The sequence below is a fragment of the Mustelus asterias genome, chromosome 1 (assembly GCF_964213995.1).
Source record: "Mustelus asterias chromosome 1, sMusAst1.hap1.1, whole genome shotgun sequence".
Lineage (NCBI taxonomy): Eukaryota > Metazoa > Chordata > Chondrichthyes > Carcharhiniformes > Triakidae > Mustelus > Mustelus asterias.
Genome location: NC_135801.1, coordinates 71,154,480 through 71,179,948, shown reverse-complemented (window position 1 = coordinate 71,179,948; position 25,469 = coordinate 71,154,480). Strand labels below are relative to the sequence as shown.

General features: G+C 40.0%; 1 protein-coding gene across 8 annotated transcripts in view; it reads right to left on the bottom strand.

The window, feature by feature from the left end:
- Positions 1-25,469, bottom strand: part of ank2b (ankyrin 2b, neuronal) — an 876,340-nt gene that overhangs the window by 75,885 nt on the left and 774,986 nt on the right. For 3 of the 8 annotated variants that reach the window (XM_078213593.1, XM_078213597.1, XM_078213634.1), the window contains exons 28-36: positions 24,439-24,486; positions 22,499-22,531; positions 19,681-19,905; positions 13,255-13,409; positions 11,648-11,859; positions 11,309-11,513; positions 3,398-3,494; positions 2,497-2,725; positions 1,691-1,816 (exon numbers count right to left, since the gene is read on the bottom strand). In XM_078213593.1, the coding sequence (XP_078069719.1) occupies positions 1,691-1,816; positions 2,497-2,725; positions 3,398-3,494; positions 11,309-11,513; positions 11,648-11,859; positions 13,255-13,409; positions 19,681-19,905; positions 22,499-22,531; positions 24,439-24,486 (1,330 nt within the window). The remainder of the gene's footprint in view (positions 1-1,690; positions 1,817-2,496; positions 2,726-3,397; positions 3,495-11,308; positions 11,514-11,647; positions 11,860-13,254; positions 13,410-19,680; positions 19,906-22,498; positions 22,532-24,438; positions 24,487-25,469) is intronic. The other 5 variants (XM_078213604.1, XM_078213628.1, XM_078213619.1 and 2 more) reach the window with 3 other exon arrangements.

Genomic DNA, 25,469 nt, shown 5'->3' with positions numbered 1-25,469 from the left:
GTTGCACCTGCAGACTGGGTTTTTGCGTCTCATGCACAAGGACCCTCAGGTCCCTCTGCACAGCAGCATGTTGTAATTTCTTTCCATTTAGATAATAATCCAATTTGCTATTATTTCTTCCAAAGTGAATAACCTCGCATTTGTTAACGTTATACTCCATCTGCCAGATCCTCGCCCACTCACTCAGCCTGTCCAAATCTCTCTGCAGACCTTCTACGCCCTTCACACGATTCACTTTTCCACTTATCTTTGTGTCGTCTGCAAACTTTGTTACCCTACACTCAGTCCCCTCCTCCAGATCGTCTATATAAATGGTAAATAGTTGAGGCCCCAGTACTGATCCCTGCGGCACGCCACTAGTTACCATCTGCCAACCAGAAAAGCACCCATTTATTCCGACTCTCTGCTTCCTGTCGGATAGCCAATCCCCAATCCACGCTAACACCCTACCCCCAACTCCGTGTGACCCAATCTTCTTCAGCAACCTTTTGTGAGGCACCTTATCAAACGCCTTTTGGAAATCCAAAAACACCACATCCATCGGTTCCCCTCCGTCAACCGCACTAGTCACATCTTCATAAAAATCCAACAAGTTCGTCAAGCACGACTTTCCCCTCATAAGACGGAAAATTATTTTTCTCAGAGGGTCATTGGTGTATGGAATTCTCTTCCCAAGAATGCAGTGGAAGCTGGGTCATTGAATTTATTCAAGGCAGAGTTGTACAGATTTTTATCGATAAGGGAGTCAAAGACTATAGGGAAGTAGATGGCAAAGTGGAATTGAGGAACCAGATCAGCCATGATTTTATTGAATGGCAGTGCAGGCTTGAACAGGTTAATGGCCTATTCCTGCTCTGAAATCCAATGTTCCTAGCTCTAATTAGGTAGGACATCTTCCTGAGATGGACACAAACTTCATGCTAAATTCTCCCAAAAAATTGAAGCGAGCCAAGCTGGCTAAGTGGAGGCGGACTCAATCCCAATATATCCCCTGGGGTGCAGGAAGCCTGCCCTCAATGTATTATCCAGCCCAAGGATTTTAAAGATTGGTTGCTGTGTATCGAGTATTTGATGAACTGGAATCAAAAACCCTTATGGGTTACAGAATTTTTAATTTGCAACATTCCACAAATATGCAGACAATTTCAACAGATTTCAAATGAAATGTCAGTCAGGTTAACCAAAATTTTCTTTACATTTCATTTGAGAGTAACAGGTGAATGTTATTATTTAAAAAGCCATATGGTTGTATGTTAATTCACTGTCCAATGAGCAGCAAAGCTTTACAGACTGAAAGGTTCAAAGTGTGATTTCCAGTCTGTACAGGGTTAGCTAATTTCAAATGAGTACTTTGCCCTTGGGTTACAGAAAGGAAAAATCTACTTGGATAGATATCCAATGACCTCTGCTGCAAGTGTTTTACGTGAGCAGAGAGAGGATTCTGTAGTTAATTAGGTTGCTGACGCTCATTCTCTGCACCCACACATATTAAATAGTAACTCTGGCAAGATACTGGGTGGTAAATGGTTTCCAATCATAATCCAGCATTATTCAAAACTTTTAAGACGTTTGGAGATTAGTTGATTCATATGGGAGGAATGAAATGGATAAGCATGAAGTCTAAATACATCTCGACACATAACAAGCTCTTTATTTGTCGTGGTACAAACAATAACTTGATTTACTATACCTTGACGAACAGTGCAAGTCTATTTTCTTTGAAAGCATAGAAACTGAACAGGTGATGCTGTCCACTCTTTGTGAGTGGCACAAGGTTGCCAAAACAATCAGCATAAATTGGCTTGCCCTCCAATACCTACAAAAACACAGATGATTTTGATTAAAATATTCACGTCTCCATTGGTAAAATGTTTCTAATTCATTCACTTTTGACACTACGCTTTAATTGCTCTGTTAGGAAGGAAGAGGGGCAGGGTAAATGAGATAGGGAGGGGCAGGAGGAGGAAGGTGGGTACAAGGAATAACAGTGCTGAACGTGTAACATTAATTTAAAATTAACAAAAACTCTATGAATTTAGGAAACAAAGTATTTTTAGATAGAGTCAGATGGAGTCTTTATATATGCACTTTTAATGTTATTTTAAACTAAATTTTTAGCAATTGTTGTGATTCATGATAATCAGAATAAATGCAACAACATTGTATTGAGTCAGAGCGAATGAATTAAACTTTGCAAAAAATGTTGAGTTTATACATGTGGATAATCATATATGTGCTGAAATGGGGAAATACAATAGATTTTATTTTGTGAAGTGGTGCTCATGGACACATTTTCTTGTTATGTGCTTTGATCTTCTGGGCACAGTCAATAGAGAGAATTAGAAATCCACAAGTGTGGACACAGTTTTCTTTAATCACTGCACTCAGAATTTGGGTTTTTGGAGGGGGAAAGGCACTGATCAGACCTTGGTGCACTCCTACATTACTCCAGAGCACTGCCTATCCATTAAACCCGTTCATTACTTGTTTAAGTACCTCAACATCTCTGCTCCTTGCAACTTCTGTGAAATTTTCCTGCTGTTCCAACGTTTTGTCCACCTTGTCATCTGTCATACAAAAGCATCTCAACCGTGCCTCGATTGGATCAAGTGATTTGGCAAAAACTACAAATTTGGCCATGTACGGTACACAGATAATTTCTCTGTACACTTGTGTGGCAAAGTTGACAGATTCTTGAATCTGCCGACAATCTATGAGCCAGAACCTGAAAACAAGCAAAATAAGAAACATTTTATTCAGTCTGAGCCAGCCATCTGTTGTTCAATAGAGTACTGAATTAGTTAGGCTCACTAACTTTTACAGATGCACCATAGAAAGCATTCTTTCTGGTTGTAATCACAGCTTGGTATGGCTCCTGCTCTGTCCAAGACCGCAAGAAATTACAAAGGGTCATGAACGAATCCCAGCTGAACCAGCCTCCCACCCATTGACACTGTTTACACTTCCTACTGCCTCGGAAAAGCAGCCAGCATAATTAAGGACCCCATGCACCCCAGGCACACACTCTTCCACCTTCTTCTGTCAGGACAAATATACAAAAGTCTGAGGACATGTACCAACCAACTCAAGAACAGTTTCTTCTCTACTGCCATCAGACTTTTGAATTGACCTACCTTGCATTAAGTTGATCTTTCTCTACACCCTATCTATGACTGTAACACTACATTCTGCACTCTCTCCTTTCCTTCTCTATGAATGGTATGCTCTGTCTCTATAGCACGCAAGAAACAATACTTCTCACTGTATACTAATACATGTGACAATAATAAATCAAATCAATCATTGAACATAAGTGATGATTACTTCTAAGTTCAGCAAACTGATATACCTTAGGAAATCATGGGTGCGCAGTTCTAAAATTCTCTAAAATCCTTACCTAGCTGACACATTTGTAGTGAAGGAAACACACTCATTGACAAATGATAATGGCGTAGTTCCGGTTATATCCTCCCATTGGGCTGGCGTTGTTCCACCTAGGAATCAAGGCAAAGCCAGAAACTGTTATTGTCAAGCTGTAAAATGTACCTTTCAATCACAAGAGAGTGAAATATGTAAAGAGTAGGTTTGCCACACAGTGTATTTACATGCTGTTAGGTGGTTCCTCATAGAACAACACAACTTGAAATGTAAGTGTATCCACACTAAAAGTGAGTATATTGCTGAAAGCTAAATGTCATATATGGTGTTTATAAAACTGTTAATCAACAGCAATTATAATTAATAACACCTCTGTGTTAAACATTTGCAAATATGTTGTACTGTAAAGTAGGACTAGGCAAGTAGTGGAGTGGTCTCTTGAGATCACCAAGAGCAGGTCAGAGATTAGGAATTCGGCAGTGAGTAACTCACCTCCTGACTCACCAAAGCCTGCCCACCATCTACAAGGCACAAGTCAGGAGTCCACTTGCCTGGATGAGTGCAGCTCCAACACTCAAGAAGCTCAACACCATCTAGGACAAAGCAGCCCACTTGATTGACACCACATCCACCACCTTAAGTATCAGTCCCTCCACCACTGATGTACAGTGGCAGCAGTGTGTATCATATATAAATTGCACTCCAGCAACTCATCAAGCCTTCTTCGATAGCACATTTCAAACTCATGACCTCTACCAGCTAGGACAAGTGCAGCAGGCGCATGGGAGCACCACCTCCTGCAAACTCCCCTCCAAGTCGCACACACCATTCTGACTTTGAACTATTCTGTCTCTCTTTCACTATCGCTGGATCAAAATGCTAGAATTTCCTTCTGAATGTACTTTGAGTGGCAAAGCGATTCAAGAAGGCAGGCAGCTCATCACCACCAAAGGCAATTAGGAATGGGCAACATATGTTAACCTTGCAAGGGATCCTCACATTCCATGATAGATTATATAAAGACTTGCTCTCCAACCATATTTAGTTCTGAATATTGGCAAGAATGATCTTTCCTAATACAATTGGAATTCAACCAATTCCATGCTACCATGGCAGCTGACTCCACTGTGCAGTGATTGATGGCGGGGGGGGGGGGAGGGGTGGAGGAAGGTCAGGAAAGCAATTGTGATAGAAAAATCAATAATTGGGGCTCAGACAGGTGTATCTATGGCCACTGATGTAATTCCAGGGTGGTATGTTGCCTCCCTGGTGCCAAGATTAAGAATATCACAAATTGGCGGCCCATATTGATACCAATGACATGGGCAAAAAGAGGGATGAGGTATTGGATGCAGGTTTAAGGGAGCTAGAAAATAACTTGGAATGTAGGACCTTATTCTCCAGATTTCTCTCAGTGCTGCATGCTAATAAGTAGAGAAATAGACGCTGAATGTTGGAGGGATGGTGCAGGAGGAAGGGCTTTAGATTCCTAGGGTAAGTAGGGGTGCAGGGGGAGGAGTAAATATGTAAGTCAAATTTCTGAGAAGCGTAAGAACATTAGGACAGTAATACGAGGAGATTTCAATAACTTGATGATTAATTGAGATAAATTTAATGTAAAAGGTACAGAGGGTACAGAATTCTTGAAATGCATTCAGGGAACTTGAACAGGCAATAAAAATCCTCATGAGAAAAGGCAATTGTGAACTTAGTTTTAGGGAATTAAACTGGGCAGTTGGAGAGCATTTTAGTGGTAGCAATCAATTCAGTTAGTAGTTAAAGAAAAGCCAAGGTGGCCAACTCTTGTGAAATAAAATAAGGGACACATCAACCACCTTGGGTAGATAGGTGGATGGGGTTGGTTGTGGTGATTGTGAGACTGAGAGAGCAGGGGCCATGAGAGAGTAGTGGATGGAGAGGGGATTGGTAAGCATCACTGTTGGGGGGGGGGGGGGGGGGGGGAGGGAGGGGGTGGGGGGAAGGAGTCAGGGGAAGAAGTGGTCAAGGGAGGGGAGGAGGGCTCTTGAAACCATGACAGCAAGGGGGTTTTAAATTCACAAATAATCTTGTTGAGTTACAACATCATCATCTCTCTGCTGGCTAACTCACTCATTTGCAAACTTGTTTGAATTGCTCAAACTCACCCTGGATCCCAGGGTTAGACTCCCACAAGCTGTCCTAGAAATAAGGGACAAAGTGTGTTCCTTAAGAATGTGGTTAGGTCAGGCTGTCAAAATAATCGGGATCCCTTAAAATAAAGGTCACTGGGAAAAAGATAAAGATAGAACAAGGGTAAAAAATTTTAATTTGGATGAAGGCTATTGTGTTTCATTCCTTGGAGATATGCAGAGATATATTTCACCAAGTTCTACGTGAACAGGACTTAATTATAAATGCTTTTAAATTGTCTACAGCTTTCACTTCCTCTCTAATCATACCTAGCACAGTGAGCAGTCAACAGACATACACAAACACCATACTGGTTTCCTCCCTCTTAGTTATAAAGTTATGCTGTATACAACAAAGGCCAATTAAGCGGAGATGTGATTTGCAAAAGTGGTATTGGAAACAGCTCCTCGAAGATAAATCAGTGTCAAAGATTAGTTAGGCATTCAAAGATCTAAGGTAGGTTCAGAACGAAAATGTTCCAATAAAGCAAAAGGGGCAGACCACCACCATTCCCCCCCAACCCCCAATACCCCCTGCCCCAGACACCATCCTCTGCCCAAACCCCCACCCCTGGGATATCAAAGAGCACAGAGAATAGGAAAAGGCAAAACAAAATTTATGCAGAAGCCAAAGATTCAAAACTGCAGAAAGCCAGGATGAGTATAGTAGGGGTGCATGAACAACTACTGACAAAATCAAGGAAAACCCATTGGATATTTTATAAAACAAAGTACACAACAACACCAAAGGGAAGAGTTAGCTGCCAAGACTCAATGGATGGATGAATGATGAGCAGTGCTATGCTCATTATCCCATCCACTTGCCCTCTTGCCACCCATTTATCAGAATACATCCATACTGTTGGTCCTTGGCCAAGTCTCTCACATCTGCACATTATCACAGCATAACAGTATAACTAAGAGGGAGGAAACCAGTAGGATTGTTAGTGGTCGTGGAACACAACATGCTACCTTAGAGCTACAGCTACAACAGATGTGGCACCAAGCATTTACAAAGAACAAGTTTCTCCAGCACACTTCATCAGTAATCATTGATGATATGAAGAAAATGGCTCCTGGATGCAACCACACAAATGTGAATGAGAATATTGTAGTCTGAAACGTTCAGGAACTTTTAGCCTTACATTTTTATTCATAGAACACACACAGGAGACATGGGGGTAGGGATGGGTTCAGTTGCTCCAAGCTTTCTAACTGGGACCTGCACATTTTAGTGGATATGAGATCCAAAAGAGGAGGAGAACAGTCCTGTGCCCTGTGGCATTGTAATACCCTTGCAGCAACCAATGTGGCCTGGGTTCAAATAGTGATTGTGGTGAGCACAGCAGGAAACCATCAGCGCTCATGGATTCAATGCAGATAAAGATTCAATGACCTGCTGCATTCCAGTAAGATGAGTAGCTTGGCTCATCCACACACAGCTGCCAGGAAAGGATCATATCTACATGTTGTAGATAAGGTTTGAGACATGGTATTTAGCTCTGCTTCAACAATGAGGCTTGTGTGTGCACACAGCTCACATAGGTATGTGTAGAACACGTGAATGAGCACCGAGATGCACAAATGCAGTGAAGAGCAATACACCTCCATGCACTATATCTCCGGCTAACATAAATCCACATTGTTTTTGCAGTTGAAAAGTTTGGGCCATCTCGATGGCCCAAACTGAGGGTGGGTTGCCTGGCTGAGATCCATCTGCCCCATGACAGCCCGTGTGCCTGAACAGCTGTCTGTCTGACATGCCAGTCAGGACTGCTGCCATGCAGAGATTCAAAGCCACAGTTTGAAGGAGGCCCCTAATATGTGCTTGAATGGTGAGGCAGGGCACCCCACTCTTCATTGTTGTTTAGGCAGAGAAGTGAGTAGTCTTCCTCCACTTCCACCATGGAAACACAGAGGAACACTTTGTAGGAGTGTGCAAGAGCCAAAGGCACCGTCTGGCCAAGAGAAAAAATAGATTAATCGTGGTTACACTATCCACGCTGTATATGGCACACTTGAGTACTTCTTGAATATAATTACTTATATTTATACATGACTCAGTGTGTGTTTGTTCAGCTCAAAAAGAATGGTAACATTCTGAAGGCTGCTTTTACCAGTAATAATGGGGGTCGCCTGCTGAGGTCTATCTCGACATGCCTTCAGCAGGAGCAAAGTTGTTGGCTGATTTGTGATGCTTTTGAGGCTCCTTCCTTCTCTGCTGTATCTCATAAGATTTCAGAGTTCAAAGGTTCAAGCACTGATGTTCCTGATGTTTCTTTCATTGATTATTCATGCTTGACATTAAAGGAGGCTCAATGACCAGATTCCACAAACAGACGCTGGGCAAAAGGGGCACATCAAATTGAACATCATGGGTACAAGATGTTCATCTTCACTGCAGTGTTACACATTTGCCTAGGTGTACACATCGTAGCTCAAGACATGTACCGTGCAAGCAATATTGCTCATCTGTTGCACTCACTGCTTTGGCTGCATTTGCATCCAGGTGTCACAGCTTGTACATTGTGCAATAAATAGAGGTGTGTGGATATTAGGAATGTTGCACTTGGCACCTACTTCAGAAACTGGACTATTGGCTGGAATGGATGGTGCACAAGTTCTTTCCAAGAACTGTTGTTATACAGTTCTGCGTTCTTCATGCGCAATATGTCTTATCCATATGAATGGTTCAGCATACAATCCTATCACCATGTATTGGATTTGAATTCTAACATGGTGTCACTTTCAGCATTTTGGGCATGGTATGATTATACAATTTGATGGCATGGACCTCTCATTTACAGTCATTGGAGTTCATGTGAGGGGGCCAGGTTGTAAATGACATTACCATGTGTTTTTGCAATATATAATGGTGAGGGCTTCAGCCATGTGAACATGGTTGAGTCCAACTCATTGATGTTTATTATCTACCTTGTGGGGGATGGGAAGTCCCTTGAGTAATTGTGGAGCCAACATACAAGGTTCTTCAGATAGAATGAATATGCATTGCTATGTAGCATGCAGCACACCATTACTGTACCTGATACCCTTGCTGGGACATATTGCAGAGCTCTACCTGAGCGATTGAGGCACCTCAAGCACATCTTTAAAATGCTAATTGCCTGCTCGATTATACTCGTGGTGACAACATGGCTTCATTTGTACTTGCGCCAGGTTTGTAGGCTCATTATTCAAGTTCATAAAGGGTAGCCCTGGTCCCCTAGAAGCCAACCACGAATCTACATTGGTACCTGAGGAGCTGAGATACTTTGGAATTCCTCAGTATGAACGAGTTGTGGCAGCTGCCAGGGAACCTTGCACACATATCTGAAGGGAGCTATGTGGTGATCACAAACCACCTGTGGCAATGTTGGTGCAATCAATCACACCTTGCACCTGAGGGAAGACTGCTAATTGGGCTTCACAATTACTCAAGGGGCTACCCATGCCCCAGTTCCAGCACAACCTCCCTGTTCTTAAACTTTATGCCTCATCTAATAAAGGCAATTATACTATATGCCTTTTTAACCACTTTAACCACCTATCCTGCTACCTTAAGGGACCAGTACGCATGCATACCAAGGTCCCTCTGATTCTCAATGCTTCCTGGGGTCCTGTCATTTATTATGTATTCCCTTGCCTTGTTTGTCCTGTCACAGTGCATCACCTCACATTTCCTCCATTATACTTATGCATACTTCCTATATCACCTCCATAGCCACTTACTCAGACATCAGGAGCCATACGCAGATGAAAATAGTAAACTTCCAACAATTTAATACATCTCTCATTCATACACATGTGGTAGCAAAAAACAAACTCACATTCAAGAAACCCATTCAAAGCTTTTAACTCTTCTCAACTGGTTCATCTCTTATAAAAACAAACAAACCTTGATTCGGACCCCACACGAATGACAGCTTACTCTTAAATAGACACTTTAAAGTGTGAAATTGGAACTTTTGCTGTTTTGATTGTAGATTTTGAAACTCGGACAAGCGTTCATAATGAACTAATAATAGCTCTTGGGGAAATATCAACAAAGATCTCTATTGAAACTGCACTCCCATATAATCTGCCAAGCAAAGCAGTCCAGCTGAGATTATTTTAAACTCTTACTGACAGCTTAAGCACATTTTTACATGTTTTAAGAGCAAGGAATTTAGAAAACCTCAGATCATGACTAGAAAGCAGACTTCATTCCTCTTTCAAAAGTGTGTATGCCTATTCAATCCACTCATGACTTCCACACTGTGGTTTAAGGCCTTTGCAACAACTAAAATGGAGTCTATTTGTGCTCAGCACTAATTTCAAATGGCCCTACTAAGATTGGGTTTCCCTTTTGTGTGAATCACACCCCACATCACTAACCCTACTCACAGAACTTTGATCCATCCGAAATGGGGACAGGACTTCCACAATGGGGTCCTGCTTACCATGTTATAGGTCCAAGACTCAACAAAAATCTGGCCCTTGTACTCAAAGTTGTTGAAAGAGGTTATATGAGTTGCAGAGGCTCTGATCACAATTTTTCAATTTTGATTAAATATGAAAATTGCATGGTGGACATGTAGCACCTTATGTTCAAGAATGGAAAGTGGGGGGGAGGCAAATTTGAAAAACTTCATATTTCATGACTAGTGGGCAACTTTTAGAATCTAATGCACGGTTATTAGCTAGTTGTATATGAGAAATTTAAAAGAGGACTTTGAAAAAATAGGACAGATTAGAATATTGTGGTTGAGGTATATATGAATTTTCTAAACCTGCTCAATAAGGTGTCTCACAATGAACTTGAGAAAAATGCAGGCATACGCTGCAAGAGAAAATCAAACTTGGAAAAAAAAAATGCTTGATGGACAGGAAAAAAAGAATCAGAGTTGCCTGGATTGAGTGGCATGCCTTATGAGGATAGGCTGAGGGAGCTCGGTCTTTTCTCCTCGGAGAGACGAAGGATGAGAGGAGACATAATAGTGGTGTATAAGATGTTGAGAGGCATAGATCGGGTGGACTATCAGAGGCTTTTTCCCAGGGTGGAAATGTCTGCTACGAGAGGACACAGGTTTAGGGTGCTGGGGGGTAAGTATAGGGGAGATGTTAGGGGTAAGTTTTTCACACAGAGGGTGGTGGGCGAGTGGAATCGGCTGCCGTCAGTGGTGGTAGAGGCGAACTCAATAGGGTCTTTTAAGAGACTCCTGGATGAGTACATGGAGCGTAATAGGATGGAGGGTTATAGGTAGGTCTAGAAGGTAGGGATGTGTTCGGCACAACTTGTGGGCCAAAGGGCCTGTTTGTGCTGTAGTTTTTCTATGTTCTAAACATGCATGGGTTAGATTGGAGAAGCGTTAGAAGTGGCATATCCCAGTGGTCATGTTTTTTTCTCATTTCAATGGAATGAAAATTAGACAGATTCTCTGGCAGGTCAACGACACACTTCACCAAATGAGTAGCCAGGCAGTGAGATCAAAAGATAAAAGTAAAATACTGCAAATGCTGGAATCTGAAACTAAAAACAGAAAATGCTGGAAAAATCTCAGTAGATCTGACAGCATCTATGGGTAGAGAATAGGGCCAATGTTTAACCCTTCGTCAACTCTGACGAAGGGTCATCTAAACTCAAAACATTGGCTCTATTCTCGTCCCACAGATGTTGTCAGACCTGCTGAGATTTTTCCAGCGTTTTCTGTTTTTTGTTGTGTGAGTGAAAACAAAAGTCTCAATTTGGTGTCACCATTCAAAACCAAGTGCTGCTATCTTACCTGTTATACTGCAAAGTAACCTGAGAGTTGGAGTATCTCCACCGTAGCCATTCATTAGCCCTTCAGTAGAGTATTTAGGAATGGGGATTGTCATTGTAATTGGTTTATGGAATTTCCTTCTTCTAGGCTCCAGGGTGACTATTGGACTAAAGGTTGCTTTGTTACCCAGAATTTTCTTGACTAGCTCAATGTGCATGGGTTGGGCCTGGATATTAAGAAAGAAAAACAATGAAAACTCTTTTTTACGTAGAAAACACAGAATGAATATTTCCTATTTAAAGATATTTCATAATTGGTTCCAGGATAGTATGTTGTTCAAAACAATGAGATATCAGTTACCTGGAGGCCAACTCTAATCCTCTTAGTTAAAGCTCCTTCAGGGAAGACGGCCTGAACCTGTGGTACCACGGTACTGCTCAGCACACCCCCTTCTGGCCCAATCAAGTTACTGTCCTGCCTCACCCTGGACACAACTGCAAAGTACTGTGGGAAGTCCCTGGTGATGATACGACAAATGCGTTTTTTGTCAAGTTCCTCTGGGCTGTCAAGCACTGTAATTAGAAAGAAAAAAATCATTACTGCAGATTTTCTATTTAAATTGTGTACCTTAGTCATAAATGTACACCCCACTGCTCAGTGATCTATTTAAAAAGAAAACAAATTACCAAAAGTAATTGAATCAGAAATCAGAATTGGACTCAACACTAAATTACTAAAAATACATTATTTTCAGAACATGTTTATGATTTAATTTTGATCTACTAAATCAATGTGTCTTAATGGCCTTGAGCAAAGTAGGTTGTACATTTTTTAAAATGCCAATGTTAGTGGTGCAGTTAAAAGGTAAATTTAATAGTTCTGAGGAGTGAATCTAATAGATGGGAAAAGCTACATTCTCCATACTTGAACATCGTAGCATTGACATACCATTGGGGACAATGTTAGATGAAGCCTATGAAAGATACTTGCTGACGAAATGCAGAGACAGATGGTGTTAAGTATAAAGGTGCGAGTGGCGGAGAGTGGATTTTAAGGATTCGAGAGAAGGTGAATGGTGGAAGGCTGGTGATGAGAAGAACCAGAGCAGTTGGTGTAAACAAAAAGATTGAAAGTGCAACTTTTGGGAAGACAGCAAGAGGTGTGCTAGCCTTCACCTGAGAAAAGGGCTCAGGGCAGGAATGATCGATCATGGGTCGGTGTAGATGTCTGCAGACATCAAAACTGGCTGGCCACCAGCTTGTAGTATTGTTCAAGCTAATACCACCAATGATATCTAACAATGTCTGATGGGAGAAGTAGTAATTGTACTTTTTGTGTGGTACAACTGAGAAATCATAACTTATTCAACAGACCCTCATCATACAGAAGTGGTACATAATTCCTTAATTTTATAACCATAATCTAGAATCTTGATAAAATTTAGATTTTAAAGTTGAATGTATGAATGATGTTATTCAAAAATAATGATTATATTAAACAATCCAATAAGTTTTACTTTTGAATTGAGAACTATTTCTAGTTCAAGGCATCATTCTATTGTTTGCTCTAATAGATGGAATTACTCTTCATAGAATAAGGTAATCTATGACTGAAAGTTTCTTTCTGAATAAGTGACTGATGTTGCACGCAAGGTCAATGTCACACCTTCTCAATGTCACGCTGCCGTTGACACTGTTACAGCCTGTATCCGATTCCACACTTGCTTCAAAAATTACAAACTCCTTCAGCAATTCCCAATAATACCGAAGGTAAGGCCTACTACATTAGCCCACAATAAAAGGATAAATTCAGATTGATTTAATGGATCTAAATGCATCTACAAGGTAGGATGAATGTTGGACTCTCAGCTACTGAAAATGTGTCATGAGATAATTACAATGACCCTTTTTTCATTAATTGTTTCTTGCACTACCCGACACCTCCCATCACCCCAACAAGGTTGGTACCTTCATCCATCCCATTCAATATTTCATTCAACTCTTCCTCAGTATATTCACATTGATGTTCCTTCCAGGTCTCCCCAGTTTCACTGCGCAGCACCACCAGCTCCCGTTCCTTTCCACGCACGGCTGCAAAGTGTGGAATCTCCACAATCACAGGCCTGAAACACCAGATGTTAAAGTGAGTAAAATGTGGAAGCTGACCTAATTCCAACATGTCTCATGCCACTCTTTACCAATTTTATATAGTCAGTAACAAAGTGAGCTGGCATTCATTTGTTAACACAGATGTAAGATATAGGGACTACTAAATAGGAATGCAGAGTTTGCCACAGTGTCAAGTTACCTTGAATTAGCTGCATGTGAAATAGGTTGCATCAATTAAGGTGCATTCCATCATTTAAAGCGAAGCACCTAAAATGTATTTTCTAATTTCATTTTTATTTTCTCTCGTTTTTCCAATAGAAGCTAACCTTCTATGAGGCAGCAATCATTCGTATTGAGAAGTTCACTAAGACTGTTTTGTGATCAGGTGATAGAGAATTACTGACTCTCGTTATGTAATTGCCTGACCTGGAATTAACTTTAATTGAAATCGCAACCAGTCAGGTGCCCAGTCAGGTGTCAGAGAGGATAAGGTCCTGGAGTTGAAAGACATGCTGGGAATCTGAACTGTTTTGCAACAGATTCAACATCTTCCTGCCCTGAAGTTATCCTGAAATGCTCTTCAACCATTTAACAAATCGCTAATATCCCCAAAAGTTTATAACATAGACTTACTAGTTTCAATCGACATTCCGCAAGGATTTGAATTAGTTCTGAATTTTGGTAAACTAACACAAATTTAAAATTTTCCTGAACAAGATCATATCATAGACAATATCAATGATGATAAATAAATGAATGAGTGTAAGCTGCAGAAATGCTGATTAGGAGTCAAAATACCAAACAAACTTCTTGTTCTGAAATTAATTTTCTTACTGTTTTGCAACTTCCCCATCTATTTATTCTTGTTAATGATTAAATGGTCCATATAATGCATTTCTGCTGATTTAATATTTAAATGTACTTAAAGTTTCTTCCTTCAAGTTTACCAACAACTGTTAAGAGACTTTTTTTGTCTTTTGCATCATATTTTTGTAGACAGTTTGGACTGAATTTTCAGGGTCCTCTGAAGTCATAAAAAGGGGCAGCAGGGCTCTGAAAACACCGGTGCCAGGCAATGTGTCAATTTCAAGGCACCAATCTCTATGCTGGCAATAATCACTAGGGCGGGGGTGGCGGAAGGAAAGACAGGAATCCCAATCTCCTCCCAATTGAGTTTGTCAGGGGATAAAGTTCTAATTTTTAAAGTGTCATACAGCTCACTCATGTGTTCAGAAACTGACTGGCTGAAGATAGGTAGGTACAAAGTGGGGAACCAGTCATGGCTGCCCAGGGCATCACCCCGGCCTCAAAAAAAGGTCAGAAGGGAAAAGGGAGACTTCACAATTGGTATGGGGATGTCCTTGACATTTCAGAGTGGCAAGAAGAGTGCCTGGGTTGAAGAGGGGTCACCCCGCCACCTCACCCCCCGAGATCATGGGGGCAGAAGAGCAAGGGGCAAGGTTTCCAAGGAAAGCTGGGTAGCCATCTACCCAGAAGGAAGGTTTCAGCTGACTTGGGACATGATTAGTGCACTTTGAGCCCCTTGACAAAGAGAGGAACACTCTCCCTAGGGAGGAGGGCAGAACTCCAAGGCATCAGGAGGGCATGGGGGAGCAACAAAGGACAGAGAGGCAGTGGAGACCAAATATTAAATACAGGACTGACTTCTGAAGAAAGGGTTACCTGGAGATGATGAGAACCCACTGTTGCAGGAGACAACAACTCTTCAAGCAAATGGTCATAGACGTCGGTGCCCTAATTTCTGAAGACCTCGAGCATCACCGCAATGGTTGCCATGCCCAGCTAGTAGCCATTAAAGTCATTGTAGCCTTGAACTTCTTCACTCTGGTGAAGGGTTCCCAGAGTTTGATACGGACCTCCGTGGTATCTTGCAGGGAACTGATCTTCACTTTGTCAGAGTTGGATAGCCCATTCATCTAACAACAAACATGCCCTCACAGGGATAGTTAGCATTGGAAATTCCCTCTGACATTGGATTCCTCCAGATGTAGAGCATTATCAATTGCATCCTTGAGGCCACCAAGGAATCTTGTGACCAGTCAGTGACATCCATAAACAGAAAGGGCTTTCATTCTGAATGTCCAACTCCTCTAAACTACAACAACAGCTTCCTTCCTAGCATGCACTCACGTTCCTGGCAGCTGCCATGATTCTTTCATCCTTTGCTATTTCAGGCTGCCTCAGGTATTCACTGCAACCCCCATAACATGTGGATAGATCCTAAGGGATAAGGGAACTCTACGAGTTGTTGACTATTCACCCCTCTATGGGAGCCTGAGACAGAGGCATAGTGATACAACCAATTCCACCTGCTCAGCAGATTGAACAGGCCATCAGGCTTCTAAGGTGCAATTCCATTTCCTAGACTAGTCGGGTGGTGCCCTCAAATAGTCTTCAGCAAGGGTTTCTATCATTCTGATGGTCTGCTGTGCCCTCCATAATATGGCCCTCCAGAAGGGTGTGGACCTTTAGGATGGTGAGACCCTGGAAGGAGACAGCTCATTCAGGAATGATTCGGAGCAGGAAGTAAGAGAGGACGTGAAGACAGAGGGAGATGTTGCTGAAAAGATAGGTGCCCCTACTGCACAACAAGATGGCCTACTCCAGTCACCCTCTGGGAAGGAGACCTCCCTCCTCACTCTCACTGTCATCAACATTTAGATCTGGGTCAATATCAATGAAGGAAGGTTCTGTCCTGTTCTGGTGTCAGGTAGCTGGCTCGCCCATGATCTCTTGCTTCTCTTTGGTACTGTAGAAGGGTTAGGCACAAACCATAATCTCTCCCTCAGGACAAGACACCTCCATGATGGCTGCCAATGAGTCTCTCACTTCATCTGACCCATCTCCATTTCTGTCCCCACTGGCTTTAAGTGGATAGAAAACCCCTCTTTAAACCAAGTAAGGTCTCGCTTAGTGAAAATCTGAACTCTAATCAGTTTCCCACTGGAGGAAGGCTTCTGATCCAAAAACAGACCCGTCTCCTGTTTCCTGCTTCCGTGGTGAAAATTCAGCCCTTTGTCTTGAGCAGGAATATGTATTTGTAATTGAACAAGGGCTGCTTCCTCAAGTATAAAACTGCTAGAATTTATTTTTATTTTAACAGTGGAGAGATATTAGAATACATTTACACAGTGAAACAAGAAATGCAAAAAAATGTTCTTCAGTAAATAATTCTTAGAAACATCATTTACCTCTGGCTAGGTATATATCTTGGTGGCCTTTTGCTCTAACAGTCACTGTGTTGTTGCTGGTTCTGTATTTAGTGATTCAGTTAATGTATTTCCTAGTCAAGAATGCGTATCAAAGCAAAAGGAGCTGAAAGATCTGATTATCAAATAGTGGCGCAGACAAGATTTCACACTGCTAATCAGAGAGCTCCCAGTCCCATTTTCTTTTTGCATGGAGACTAACCACATAGAACATAGGGCTACCCGGCATCAGATGCGGATTGACTGCACAAAGGAATGGAACAACAGAACTGAAAACACAGGCACTAAAGATAGTTGGAAAAAGTGAGATACAAAACAGCAGCATGAGAACTAATGGACAAGAGAATGAACAGTAATGATAATGAGAAAAATAATTGCAAAGGAAATGGTAGCATTTTTCAAATGAATACATGATTCAGCAGCAAGAAAATATTGGGAGATACATCGAGAGATAAAAATGAAAAATTATGAATGAATTGGTATGAATGGGCAAAACAACAAAATTGATTACTATCATATATATATTAAATATTTTACATTGTTCTCCTCCATCTCTACCACAGCTGACTCATCTTAATGAATAACAGAACATGATTTTGATTTCATGTTGTAAATGAAGAAAAAAAACGCAATATCACAGGACAGAAATGAGGAAGAAAGAAAGACCAATAAGATCACACTAGTTATAAATAGGCAAAATGCTGGGTTGAAGTTATTTTTTGGGATTTAAAAAGTTAAGTCCTATTGAGGCCCAGGACTTAACTATTTTAAATCTTAGTAGGATCCTAGCCTATAAATAGGTAACAAGGCACAAAAACTTCAGCACACTTGTATTACATCTTTCTAATAAGACTTCTTTCAATTTCCATTTCACTTTGTTACAGACTACAATTTAATACACAGTTTAACAAGGGTAGGAAAATATGAATGAACATTTTTATAATGTCCACTAACACATAAGGAAATAACAAAAGGAATGGATGGGGCGGAAGGCAACAAAGGAAGTTCCCTACTACATTGAACACATGTATTCCCAGCTATGACAACATTCATGACACAAAGCCACAAAACATCACAATAGTTACTTCTGGCAAATGTGATCCGTATATATATATATATATATATATATACACATAATATATCTTTTATATATATATATATATATTGTATATACAAAACAAATATTCAGACATGTAAGGGACAAAGATAGATGGGTTTAAAAAAAGTATACAGAATGTTGGAAAGGGTTGCAAGGAATATGCATGGAGGCATCCAATGAATTCTTCTCTGAACATTTTGTTTGTCTCTCCTACCCAAGAAATTTGGTTCCTGAAGGCCCAAGCTGCAGGATTCGGCTAACCAAGCTTTCTCCCTCATTTAGAGGGGGAGGAGAGTTAGGAAGATGCAGTTTACTGAGTAAATCCAAAGCAGCAGTGGAAGAGAGAAGATGAAAAGTATAAAACCAACAAACATTCAGTCTTTGTTCTGACTGTTTATTTTAGTTATTCAAGCGGAGATTGTTTGCCTATCTTGAAATCATTAACATGCAATCAGTACCTTTTCTTTTCACCTGCAGGGATGCTTGACAAATTAAGAATTTTGCAATCTTACAATGAAGACATATTACCATTATTAATAATTGACCAGTAGTTATTGTTGATAATGTCTCAGTGAGATATTATAATTCAGGAGCTTAAAAACAACAGATTGACAATTGATTCTGTGATTGCCTACTGGACAATCAAAGAAAACAAGATTGTTCATCAAAGGTTTAATTCCTCTCTTATTTTCTTAATTTCCTCCCTTATCTTCTACACTCTTCTAAACTTCTTACTGAACCCTTGGCTTCGCTGCACAATATGCAGGTTTCTCAAGAATAGCAAAATATAACTGTTCAAAAGACATTTCATACCGGTGTACTAAAAAGTCAATCTGCTAAAGTGAAGTCAGGGAGGGGGCATAAGATTGAGGGGCAAAAGAATGGCAGGGTGGGGGGGTGGGGAATGGTAAGAAGCACATATGTAAGTAATATGCAAATGAGACATACTGCTTTTTTTCCCAGCCGGATGCCAGTGCAGATATCTGTATCAGTACAGATCTGTACAGATACATATCTGTAGTATTAACATTTAATAGGATATTGCAGTCACCACGGACCTTACATTGTTTCTTAGTAACTACAGCAAGATTAGTCCACCAATGAGTCTACGCATTTGCTGTCTAGTATTTGATTGACTTGATTGGGCATAGCTAAATGGATTACTGATGTTGGGATATCAATTTAATATTAAGTCAAAATCATAATTTGACTATGCAGATTAATAATACAAATAACATCCATACAAGATATGATAAAAACATGTACGTACAATTCAATCCCACTCATTTTAATGGAGAGAGAAATGATTTAAGGGTGTGTAGATGCTTAGGTAGGGTTGATTAATCAAAATGAGAAAGGCTTGTGGAACATAATGGGCTTTTCCTGTTCCCTAAATTCATATTTTCTTACATTATACATACATAACATACATGTTAGATTAATCTCTACTTGAGAATAAATTTAAAAGTATAATTTGATGCTGGATAATTTGGCATTATTCCTCTGTTTCTTGTTCTACAATAGCCTGTTAATGGTTAGTGATTATTCTCTTATGATGAATGAAGATTTGCTGAGTATCTTTCTACTGCATCTTGATTACTTAGTATTGTAAATACAAAACAACAGTATAAATACATAATTTTCTTTTTGCAATTAACACTAAAACACATCTTGCTTAAATTTTGTATTTCTTTAAAATTTCTGATTAGATATCACCGCCTGTTACAGTATCACAATGCCCAGAGCTGTAGATTCATAAGTTCTTCAGCGATTGCATATTAACTGGTTAGCTGTTATCCAAAGAAACATATATTGATAAATAATCTTTCTGCAAGAATGTGTCTTTAAATTTATCAAAATTAACAGGATGTAATGTTGCCTATGAATTGACTGCATTTTAAACGAAGCAAAAACAAAATTTGGTTGTTTATCGGATTTGCATATTTAGGAACTTACCCAAGGAACTGAGCACCTGATGGTCCAACTTCAATTAGCCTACTTGCATGACCCTCCCCTTCCACCATAGGGGGCATTGTCGCCAGTCTGTGACGTTTGACCAGGCGGCAAGTCACACGTGTTGGGGCTGTGCATTTCCGAGGGGGAATTATAATACGAAGCCCATTATGACGACAGCCCCGCATGGATCCACCACGAGCATCCACCATGAAGCTAACCAGGAAACTGCAATTAAATACAAAGCTTTTATTATCCACTTTATTCTTGATTTGCGGCTTTCTTTTTGATTTGGGAAGTGGATTGATGGTTGTTCTACGTGAGGCAGAACATAAATGGAGAAAGGGAACAATCACTGTGATCATATGGAACATTTATAGGTCTATTTTGGTGTAAAGACTGAGGCTCTGGTGGATTCCTAGACTTCAATTGGATGGTGCAGCCTTCTCTAGAGTTGATTCCATTTTCTGGCAGACCAGGTTACATTTCCACTTGCCATTCTCTATTTGAAGTCTCAATAAACAGAACTCTTTTTTGATTTAACTGATAAACTGAAAGAGATTCTTGTGGTATCATCAGTGGTATCCAAGATACTGGGCTACTGGAAAAATGAGTTGTAGCTCCTCCCAATTCAGGGGAAAGGGGGAGGGAAATTGAGTGTAGAATAATAGAGAGAAACAGACTTTTGTTCTTCAACAAAGCTTAATTTGTATCAAGTCTACACCCTTATAACCCTTTGTTCAATTTAAAATCATTCCTTTAATTCAAATTCACTTACCTAATTAAATCAGAGACAATTCACACAGTCACGTTTAACATTCAACAAAGCTGCTTTGGATCCATGCCCACCAAAGAGTAAATGCTGAGAGCAAGTAATCTAATCTATGGTCTCCAATAAGCATCTCAAATAGGGCATGTTATAACAAACTCCAAGCATCATCCAACTGTGTTCTGGACAGAAACCAAGGATAGGTTTGCTGAATCCTGTGTGCAAGTCAACATTCTCAGCAATCATTCTGATGAAGTTGAAGTAATGCCCAGTAACAGCTAAACAAAAGTCCAGAAACTGCACTGTATCTGATAAATTCATTCCAGAAATAGGAAGACTGAAAATTTCATAATAAACAGAGGTCAATGTTTATTAAATAAATGTGCACACTTAAGGTACATTTACCTGTATAATGTATAAGTGTTTTTAATTGAAATTAGTGCATGTGGTCAGCAATTTCCATTACAAATCACTTCAAAAATAGGCGAAGTATCATTTGTATGCTAGTAAACTAAGGTATAACATCATGGCCAGAATAACTTGTTACTTCATAGCCTGAGTCCAGAAGAATTTTATAAACTTGAAATGAAATGAACAAGGGAGCAAAGAGAGCTCGTCTCTACTGACTACTGTATTTCCATATAACAAGCAAATGGTTCTGTATCTTTTCAAAATTACTGTCAGTCATTTCAAATTGGGTTGCTCTATGACTAAAAATGCTCATTTTTGTGATAAACCCATTTTCTACTATATTAATTAAACTGCACCAAGTTAGCACTCTTAAACACATCAAAGAATCGGTTTTATTGCAAATTACTCTCAAAACAAATGATTGTGTTGGTTCAGGGCAGATTTGGCATTTGCCAAATGCAAAGGAGTTTGGGCAGAAATTTGAAGAAACAAAACCACTTCTCAAAATATTTACAATTTTGGATGCAATTTGCAGACGAATCTCCGATTGTGCTCAACATCTACCACAATATCCCAGTTGCAAGCAGGCAGTGTGTATAAATTTTGCAAGTTTTCCTCACAAGGAAGAATGAAACTTTACTACATAATGCATTTTTCATCAAGATATTTGTTATGTTGCTGTTAGTTGGCACACATCTATTGAAAAATAAAACTTCAAATTAAGACAGTTGTTTGGAGGATATCAAAGCACACAATAGGCAACAACAAATAATATTATTTCATGAAGCAATAAGCATAATTCCAATTCCCCCTTGTTAAGTGACATTATGCAAGTGCAGAGATGTTTCTCTTTCACATAAAATTATTTTTCCCACTTTACTTGAATTGTTATAACTCAGTGTATAAAATAAGTGAATCATAATGCTGGTGTGGTTATTTCATTTTTTGATTCAACAAAAAGTTACTTCTTTAACTATATCAATAAAATTCCTGTACCACAGTTCAGAAAGAATGAGATTCAGGCTTCATTAATTATTTACATAAAACAGAATTACAGTAACAAAGGGAGAAAGCATGAAAAAATTCATTTTGCACCAGTGATAATGTCAGCAATAGTCTTTTCATTCATCTCAATACCAGTTGAGTAAAAAGAAAAATCATTTCAGTGCTCTGCATCATTGATGCTCTTAACCTTTAGGATAGAAATTATACTTGTAGATTGACATTGCCTTTTTAAACACAACATTTGACATGCCATGACAGCTGTGTAAATAAGACAAAATTAATACCTTCAAACTAGAAAACAAATGAAATATTTATTATGGAATAATCATCTCTTCAGAATGGTCATTTAATAGATAGGTTTGTATTTCATGATTTGTTTTCCTGTTTCTTTCATTGATGTGAGAGAACAAAGATTTGGTGCAAATTTCCATTAGCCAATAAAAATGAATATCAGGCTGGAAAACAATATGCAAGCTTAAATACTGACACTTGCACTTGCACTTGTTTTTTGATGGCCAAGTTAACACAACCATGCAAGACAAAGCACCGAGGCATTTTAATCCTAGGTTAAGGAAGGGCTACAAAACGTAATAAAGCAAATGGTTTCACACAGAAAGCCACAATGCAAATCTTCACCTTGATTCACTGTCAGGGATTGGAGAAGAATAGCTGTAACAGAATATGTATGGAAAGCAGGGTATTAGCTAGCAGAAGGTTAATTACTGGAGAAGCTATATGACCACGATATCTCAAGACACTGCCAGACAACAGGAGCTATCATCTGGTGCAATAGAAGATGAGGTTGCTCTTGGCTGTCTGCTGGTTTCTGTCCAGGTGGCAAGAGGGGAGATTCAGAAAGGTCTCACAGGAGAAAAGGGAAGAATTCTGGGGCAGGGGAGGCCACAACTTTCCTTTTGATTCCGAAGGCCCATCACTGCTCCTCCTAACCACAAAGGACATTTTCTGACTTATCTGGGGCTTCCCTTTCACTGGCTGTGTACTTGCTTTTGTCTTGCAGGAAAGTTGCTGTGGCCGCGTCCATTCTCAGGCCCCAGTCAAAATGCTATAACGATCGCATTAATGTATAAAGATTCGTGTGAGTGCCTCATCCACCTGCAAAACCCTTCAGATTAATGTTAAGGACAGTGAGATGGAGTCAATTCTCATGATAGTAGGAAGCTGCCTATTTTTAACTAATCACCTGCCGGAGTTCTGCTGGGAGGAAAGGGTTAAAATTGATCCTCAGGTGGTCATGTTCCCAGTTGATTGGGAGACATTACTGATGTCAGGGAAAGGGGTGCAAAGGGACTTCAAAATGGTCGCTTAAATGACTTCCTGTTCTTTCTTTCACTGAAGTAGTAAAGCCTCAAAAAATACCAATCCACATGAACAACAGCACAACAATTACAGAAATGGATCATCAGTACAAAGCCTAAATTAAAACTTGAATATATAATCCAGAAGTAGATTCTTGCCAGGTATCCTTCAATGAAATATGATTCAACTTTAATCAGCATTAGTAACTTCACTAACCTGAACTTTGACTATCCTTCTTAGGGAATCTGTTGCAAAGCCATAGACCATAGAAGGCCTAAATTGATAAGCTGGAGATTCCTCTCTGCAATAATTATTTTGATTGTTTTGAAATGCCAGTTACAGTGTCAAAGAAACAAAATGCTTTGCCATTGCAGTTAACATTGTGTACTGCCTTACTGTTGCAGAGATAACTAAGGTAAGTGGTGGCAGAGTTATTTGCACAAAACTGCTAGTTACAAATAGTTGTGATACTGAATAGAGTCATCGAGGTTTATAGCATGGAAACAGGCCCTTCGGCCCAACTTGTCCATGCCGCCGCTTTTTTTGAATGGGACTATCAAAGTTATTTCAGCTTTTGCATACAGGTCTTCATTTAACGTGAATGATTTATTTCATGTTATCTGCCAAAACTAGCACAAAATGTCAAAAGGAACATGGAATCACACATTTTCATTTGGAATATTCAGTATTGTTTATCTACTTGGGCACAATGGCCTTTATCAAAACGAAAGAGTAAGCAACATGGTGCAGTTGGATTGGCACTGGCCTTTTACCTCTAGGATCTGGGAGAAATTTTAAATGTTTTTTTCCAATGGGCAGTGACTGGTTTCAGCTAGTCTTCCACAGCAGTCTGAGGCCACTTTAACTATCACATTCCCATGCTAGCAGTCAACTCCCTACCTGGACCAGAGGGAAGTAGCTGTCAGCTTCCAAATACTCCTGCTCCTTGCAGCCCTACAAAGGAGACCTGGAAGAACTCTTCAGCTCCTCAAACCTCTTCACCTGGTGGGAAAACTATGGTGGCTTCCTTACTTAGGCCAATAACCCCATTGCCAAATAGAAATTAGAACCTTTCCAGCTTTGGGTGGGCATCTTAGCTGCCTGTCTAGAAGCATCTTTCAAAATCTGGTGAGCAAGAAATCTGGAGCATTTTAATTGCCCACCTCCTAGGAAACCAACGGATGTGTGGGCTTGAAATATCTTTCCACCCAACCCCAAATTCAGGTCCATCTAGACAGATAGGATAAAAGTCTTCTCACCCTGCTGGCTGGAAAGTTCCTATGTCTTGCACCATCTTGCTCCAGTAGCTGAAGGATAAGATACAAAGGTGGGAGGCAGCAATGGGGGATTTAAAAAAGATGTATCAATGGGGGAGGGGAACAATAAATAGATGCTGAGAAATGTAGCCACAGCAACCATGATAATTTCACAGATAGTTAACCATCACTGCATTCACTAAACGCGACTAAAAATACAGTAAAAGCCATTTAATTGAGATACCTCACTGGAAACAAATTTATCCAGATTAACCAATTGTCACTGACCATTGTACTTGCGGATCCTCGTTTCAGTGGTCTCTTGTCAATTATTGCATCTTAATCAACCTTGAGATTCCATGATTTTACTGGGTACATGTAGTGGATTCTTGGTAAAGTATGATTTTTCAGCTATGTTTGAGTGTTGGTAGAACAGCTGAGTTTCATAGCTGACCGAAATGCCAGGAGACTTGGAACTAGAAGGTCACTAGTCGGTGAAATAAGTCAACAGAACAGTCAGCTGTAAGATTCAGCTCTGTTTGGGTCACTATAAAAAAGTTGATTCTTGTAGTTGGATGCTCAGTTTTTGTGTCTCCCCTTCAGCAACTTACTCAGCCAATTGGCATTTCAATTAGATGGTAGCTGAGAGATTTAGATATTCCACTGGTGTGTTGTGTTGAAAATCTCACTAAAACCCAACAGCTGTTGCCTAAATGAATGGACCAAGTGGATAGATGCTAGTTGGCCAATCAACAGCAATTCATTATGGCAAATCAGTTTCCAATGGGCTTTCTCTGTAAGATGTTGTAAATGGCTTCTACTGCAATAGATTTTTCAAGATTTATCTTGTATCCTTTTGTAATAAGGATTAAGCACTTCTATTCTGATTCATGCTGTCTCAGCTTCTCTGCTGAAAATGCAATTGCTTTGAAGCCATGCTGATAGATGATAATAAAAAAAATTGAGTGGCCATCTATTCCTTTAAATATGAATAATTTAATGTTGCCTTTTACGCCTTTACTTTGACATCTTGA